Genomic DNA, 7,015 nt, shown 5'->3' on the forward strand with positions numbered 1-7,015 from the left:
TGTAGCACTTGGGTGTAGGTTGGCACCTCCCAAATTGGCCACTCACTAGACTTCCAAGTTTTTGCTTTGGGTAGTCTCAAACCAACCTTAAGTTTAGAATTTGGAGAAAGGGAATGGAGAGCGCTCAATTTTAGAGGTGTGGAAACCTTATCCAACCACCAAACAAATGGTCTCCTTAAGGGGTGGCAAAGCAACGGATAAGAGCCTTAAGAGAGGAAGGGTGCTCGCTGGCCCTGCAAAATTTGAGAGGCCAAGGGCCCAACTTTTAAGGATTCGACGCCTTCAGTATTGCTTTGCGGCCGGCCACGTTTCTCGTTAGCTCTCCCAAGAAGCAGCGCTTGTAGCAATGGCTTTGGAGGAGCTCCTCAGCCTCAACCTCTCCGATCACACCTCGAAGATTATCGCCGAGTACATATGGTATGCTTCTGCGCTTCGTCTGTACGTGTGTCCGCATGCAAACCTCTCTGTCTCTACGTCTCCCTCCGATATGAAGACTCTAATGCATGCTGAGGAAAACTTTCTTGCTCCCTTGTGAGCACCTACATTGTCTTCAAGCTCACACAGAGAGGACTAAACAATGCAGGGAGAGCGAAGAATGTGGACATGCAGGGATAAACGTGCGTCATTTGTGAGCTCGCAGTGTCTTGTTATTGTGTGTATGTACGCGTGAGCACCTCTGTAATTGTTCTTCTTTTCCGATCTCTTTGCGCATTCTAGACCTCCTCTGCGTGTTCTTGCTGTGTTCACAATTCTTTGGATACGTGTGAACCCCCTCGTTATTTCTGCATGCCTTTTTTGTTTGCAAGGACGGGCCTCTTTTTCTTCCTTTTTTCCATCTCTCGTGTGCACTTGGTCGCGCTTCCTTCCTCCTCCACACAATTAATGCTGCAAAAATCAGGCTTTGAGCCCCGTTGACTATTTTGCAGGATTGGCGGGTCAGGCATGGACATGCGCAGCAAAGCCAGGGTAATTGGATGCATTTTAGTCTCAATTTGATCTGATAAGCAGAATGTTGGTACATCAATGTGATGTCGTTTCTTTTTCATTTACGATCGTCTGGTTTTACAGACTCTTCCTGCTCCCGTCTCAGACCCCAAGCAGCTTCCTAAGTGGAACTATGATGGCTCTAGCACAGGACAGGCCCCGGGGGAGGACAGTGAAGTGATTTTATTGTGCGTACATACACTGGGTTTTACTGAAGAGACTTCAATGAAATAGTATAAATCCATGTTGGAAGCGCATGCAAATGAGACATTTCTTTGTCCATCATTCTTGCATTGGTCTGAGCAACCTTTTCAATTTCTGATCTATGCAATGTGTGCGTTTGTGTCTGTGTTTCTGTGTGTGTGCGAGAGAGAGAGAGAGAGAGAGAGAGAGAGAGAGAGAGCTCTTTTGGTTGTTTTACAATACAGTCCCCAAGCTATTTTCAAGGACCCCTTTCGTAAAGGTGACAACATATTGGTAAGTCCTACCTTCAACTATGCCTAATTTTGCGCAGTGTCTGTATAAGTTTGTTCATCCTATAAGTTTGTTCATCCGAGGTCCCATACTGTAGGTTATTTGCGACGCTTACACTCCTGCTGGAGAACCTATTCCCACCAATAAGAGAGCTGAAGCTGCTAAAGTCTTCTCTGATCCTAAAGTGGTAGAGGAAGTGCCATGGTATGGTTGTTCACTCTCACTCGCTGTACCTCAACTACTCACAAATTAGCATCTTCTTATATTAATGACACATTACTTTATCGTCTGTGACTACAGGTTTGGTCTTGAGCAGGAGTACACGTTGCTGCAAAAAGATGTGAACTGGCCCTTGGGATGGCCCATTGGTGGTTATCCAGGTCCTCAGGTAACAGCATGATGGCAATCAGTGAACTTTGATTCTCTAGTCTTGAGGTCAACTCTCAGAGTTCCTGAATCTTTGTGTTGCAGGGCCCTTACTATTGTGGTACAGGGGCTGAGAAAGCTTATGGTCGCGACATTGTGAACGCACACTACAAGGCTTGCCTTTATGCTGGGATTAACATTAGTGGCATCAATGGCGAAGTCATGCCTGGCCAGGTGAGATGACAATTTCTTTCTAACATGTACCATGAAAACTGTGAACATGGTTTTACACTCTAGTGTTTAAGGTAGTAAGCCATACATAGCCTTTGAACCAATGGAGGGCTTCTCATTTAGTTTGCACTGTTTGGTATTTATAGTGGCTTGCTTTGAACAGCAGTTAGGTAGTGCTTAAGCTAGTTAGCAGTCCAGGTTACTGCTAACTCAAGTTCAAGAGCGTAGTGAAGCTCTGTTTGGGTTTGATGGGGTAGAGAATGGCATGTGGATGGAGGAAGGAAGAAAGAAGAAAGGGGTCTTAGGAGTTAGATTCCGTTAAAATCTTATGGCTGTCTAGTGAAAGAGCCAAAAGAAACATTTTTTCCAGGTTAGCAGTGTGTTGGATGGTTCGTTCGTCATTTGACTAGATCAGAGACAGAAATTTTTCTTATACCTGTTAATGCTCTTAATTGCCTTGGTGGGGATCCTAGTAACTTAGTGCCTGTAGGTGGAAGGATGTTTTTGGAGCCATTAGTACTGAATTTCCTGGTTTGTTGCACTTGTGGCCTGCAGTGGGAATTTCAAGTTGGGCCTGCTGTTGGAATTTCTGCAGCTGATGAACTTTGGTGCGCTAGGTATATCCTTGAGGTGAGCATAGAATTCCATGATATATAACACTTATCCATCAGAACTCTTTCCTTTGAGAAGATATGGTTTCATTGATTATCATTAACAAATTGATGTAAATGCAATCTACAGAGAATAACTGAAATTGCAGATGTTCAACTCAGCCTTGACCCTAAACCAATGCAGGTAGCTATGTCCAAAATCAAGATGCTTCATTTCAAAACAAACAGTTTTCAACGAAGAACTAACATTGTGTTTTCTCTCAGGGTGATTGGAATGGAGCTGGATGCCACACAAACTACAGGTCGGGGAAGCACTAAACTGATGATACTCTGATATACTTCATATCTGTACTGCTGCACTTACTTGGGCACACATGAATGATTGGTTGAATCATACAAGAGCCGATCACCTATTTTGTCATGGTTTTTCCAGTACAAAGAGTATGAGGGAAGATGGTGGATATGAGGTGATTAAGAAAGCCATTGAAAAGCTGAGGCTGAGGCACAAGGAACATATATCTGCCTATGGTAAAGGCAATGAGAGGAGGCTAACGGGAAAGCATGAGACAGCAGATATTAACACTTTTTCATGGGTAAGCTTTTCATTTCATAATACCAAGAAACTGAAAAGTAACTTTTTATTTTATATCTGATGCAATGTAAGTAGGCGTACATAGAAAGACAGTTTGTGCTTCTTATCAGCAACAACCTGTGCCTTACTTGGGAACGGTAGAGTGGATCCCCTCGTAAAATGATCTCTGCTTTTTGTCAGCTTAGATGAGTTAAGAACCAAGTGCTGGCCTGAATTGTTGATGTCTAAACATCTTGCTTTATGCAGCCCTGCTTGAAAATTCACGTGTCAGAAAGGTTTTAACGGTGCTTTCCACTATGATTTGACTTCTAGACACGGCATTTTATTTTCAGTTACTTTTAAGAGTTGTAACATATAGCAAAAGCCCACATTTTCCAATTGTATTATCTCTTTACGACATCCTCTTTGATATAATGAAGTCAGTTGCTTCAGCTGGATCCTAATACTCATTTTCTCAGGGAGTTGCTAATCGTGGTGCATCTGTTCGAGTTGGAAGGGATACAGAGAAAGAGAACAAAGGTGAGTTAGTGAACTTATTTGATTTTTTTTCGGGCTCTAAATATCCTTAGAGATTAATAAGTGAACGCTTCCTCTTTTCAACATAGTAATTAGTTTTATTCGAACTGAGTACACAGGCTATTTTGAAGATAGGCGTCCAGCTTCCAACATGGACCCCTATGTAGTGGCTGCCATGATTGCAGCAACTACTATCTTATGGAATTCAGGTACTGATTCATGTCTGTGAAATTCATCCTGACCATTTGTGCGGCATTTCATTCCTCTTGTAATGTTTAGTGAGGTTGTCTACCTGTGGGATGGATGATCTCTGCAAAAAGTTTTTGCAGCTTAATTTTCTGCATTTCTGCCTACTCATTTGGAGTCGGCTTGGTTTAGCTGATTGATTATACACTATCATCATACCCTTAACTCATGGCCTGTGCATGCTTGATTTCATTGCTGTGGCATTTTATTGTGCATAGTTTGCTCATGTTAGAAAGATTTTGAGTGGCTTTTTTTTTTTTTTTGTGAGCAGATGGAAAAGTTTAACAATTGAACAAAGAGTGGACAGTTTAAGGAGCAGTGCACATTCCTGATTGTTTTTTTGGTTGATCCCTGCAACATTGCAGGTTGTTCATTGAGGAAACATTTGGTGTTGTAGATGTGCATCAGCTTTGTAAATAAAGCGTTGAGCTGATTGCTCTAGTGAAAGTCTGAACTGATGGGTGAAAAAGAATGGGCAGAGATTTATTCATATTTCTCCTCTCATGATCTTATGTTCATAGGAACAATTCACTGGGCATAAGTTTTGTAGGCTATTATGGCAAAAACTCAGATAAGTAAAATTGTGGTGTTGGGAGGAGTTTGGAAATCATTGTATCCACAATTTTTCCGCAACATCTATATCCACGGGGGGGGGGGGGGGGGGGGGGGGGGGGGGGGATAACCCGTAGCTCATCTTAATCGATGCAGTATATGATCTTTCTCTTGCTTTTTTTTTTTAATGGATACATTCTAAGGTAGTTTAGACCATGGTAAATGCATCCGAAGAGAATTCAACTCAATGGAAGAGAAGCTCTCACTTTGCATTTGATTGAAAAACAGGCTGTAGCTACCTTATCCTTCCTTTGCTGGATGTATATTGAACTCAATGCTCCGAACTCTGCAATCTGATATGCGGAACATAGGTGTATCATCTGAAGGGGAACCCCTGTCTTTGAATCCATTGAAAATAGCCAAGAGCTTTCTTGAAACACTCCATTTCAAGAGTTTCGTCATCTTCTTCATGCTGGGACATATCTTGTGATCATGGCACCCCAGGAGGTTGCAGCAGTATGAGATGTAAGCAAAACCCTTGCTTTATGTGTGAAAAATTTAGTGCAGAGCCTAGAGTCCATAACCCCCCCCCCCCCCCCCCCCCCGGTATTTCGTGCATCTGTAGATTTACAAGGTGGCGTTGTTGTTTAAGCGAGGGTCCTGCAGGCCAATGGACCAATGGTGTTACTTTGATGCGGGAAGTGGTCACAGCACCTGGGTAACCACCAAGTTGGGCTGCTTGCACCTACGAGTGTTTGGGGGGGGGGGGGGGGGGGGGGGGGGGGGGGGGGGGTGGGGGGTGTGTAATTTCAAAGTTGTGGGGTATAAAAAAAAGGGTGTAAGGGGTATAGAATGTTTTCGAGCAGTTTTCACAGGTTACCACCAAAATATCTGTGGCCAACAGTGTTTCAAAACTAGAAAGTGGTATGGAGCAGATCCTCCTCTTTTTCAAGTATAGAATTACCAGGTGGAGGTAGCTCGATCTTAAGGGGAGTCTTTGGGGTCGGATAAGGTTGTAATTTCAAAGTTGTGGGGGGGGGGGGGGGCCGGGTGGGGGGTGTGTAATTTCAAAGTTGTGGGGTATAAAAAAAAGGGTGTAAGGGGTATAGAATGTTTTCGAGCAGTTTTCACAGGTTACCACCAAAATATCTGTGGCCAACAGTGTTTCAAAACTAGAAAGTGGTATGGAGCAGATCCTCCTCTTTTTCAAGTATAGAATTACCAGGTGGAGGTAGCTCGATCTTAAGGGGAGTCTTTGGGGTCGGATAAGGTTGTAATTTCAAAGTTGTGGGGTACAAAAGGAAAAGGGTGTAAGGGATACAGAATGTTTTCGAGCAGTTTTCACAGGTTACCACCATAATATCTGTGGCCAACAGTGTTTCAAAACTAGAAAGTGGTATGGAGCAGATCCTCCTCTTTTTCAAGTATAGAATTACCAGGTGGAGGTAGTTCGATCTTAAGGTGAGTCTTCGGGGCCGGATAAGGTTGGCCAAACCACACAGGAGACATGCTTAAGGGCTAGAAGAATAGTCAACAAGGGGTGTTGAACCCTCCACATTTGAACACATAGGCTATGACTCTTCCAACTACTATCACTCGTTGACACAACTCCCATTTTTGAGAGCCTTCTACGGTTGCTTTTAGAGATGTTTGGAAGCTCTCTAAAATTGTTAGATCTATCAATTAAAGGGAGAAGAAACAAAGTCGTCTAAAGGAGACGAGGGCACTGCCCATAGTGGCACAATACAAAAATTAAATCCTGCGCAAGATCGAAGAGCTTGGTGACAAGATGGTTTGACGGAGGAGAAGAGTTGTAGAACGCGAGAAGTCACCGTTGATCGATTATACTTCACACGTCCAAATTCTACCTCGTTGACCCCAGAATTAGTAAATTCCTTGCATGCAAGCCATACAAAATAAACAACCTCACGCCAGTTTTTCATTGGCCAAAGCCCCTATGGCCCTAGGGACAAATTTCCTCCCCTTAGACCCTTCCTTAACGATAGTGCCAACGAAAGGCTCACTTTAAAACTCCCATCATCCTCAATTATGAATTGTAGGTTCCCTCTCATAACTACAACGTCCGATGGCTTTTAAGCAAATCACCATACTAATTTGTGGCGCCATCCTCTATCCTAGACCCTGACCCTATTGTGATGTGACTAGATCTTTTTCAATAATATCTGTGTTGTGACTATAGTTAGCATGACTAAGATTTAATGTAAGTAATTGTAACGAACTTGGGAAGGATGCGTAATTCAGCATTGCAGTTTTTGGACATGAGAGGTTACCCATCTGAATATTATTATTGCACTATGTCTAATCTAAAATAATTGTAGTCCCAAAGTGGTCTAGCCATCTAGACCCCAAAACCTGTCCCACTTTGCATACCAAACATAAACCCTAGCTCACCATCCTCTTGTTGGACTACCAAACTTTCACT

At 43.0% G+C, this 7,015-nt stretch overlaps 1 protein-coding gene across 1 annotated transcript; it reads left to right on the forward strand.

Moving 5' to 3' along the window:
- The first annotated feature begins 231 nt into the window (after window positions 1-231).
- Window positions 232-4,618, forward strand: LOC147465585 (glutamine synthetase cytosolic isozyme). Its single transcript, XM_086520728.1, has 14 exons — window positions 232-417; window positions 927-966; window positions 1,069-1,172; window positions 1,413-1,461; window positions 1,556-1,662; window positions 1,759-1,846; window positions 1,930-2,058; window positions 2,611-2,685; window positions 2,797-2,850; window positions 2,931-2,968; window positions 3,100-3,259; window positions 3,717-3,777; window positions 3,894-3,983; window positions 4,292-4,618. The coding sequence occupies exons 1-14, from the start codon at window positions 347-349 to the stop codon at window positions 4,303-4,305; spliced, it is 1,080 nt and encodes a 359-aa protein (XP_086376854.1). The 5' UTR covers window positions 232-346; the 3' UTR covers window positions 4,306-4,618.
- The last annotated feature ends 2,397 nt before the right edge of the window (window positions 4,619-7,015 follow it).

The sequence above is a fragment of the Adiantum capillus-veneris genome, chromosome 1 (genome assembly GCF_014529385.1).
Source record: "Adiantum capillus-veneris isolate H3 chromosome 1, ASM1452938v2, whole genome shotgun sequence".
Taxonomy (NCBI): Eukaryota; Viridiplantae; Streptophyta; class Polypodiopsida; order Polypodiales; family Pteridaceae; genus Adiantum; species Adiantum capillus-veneris.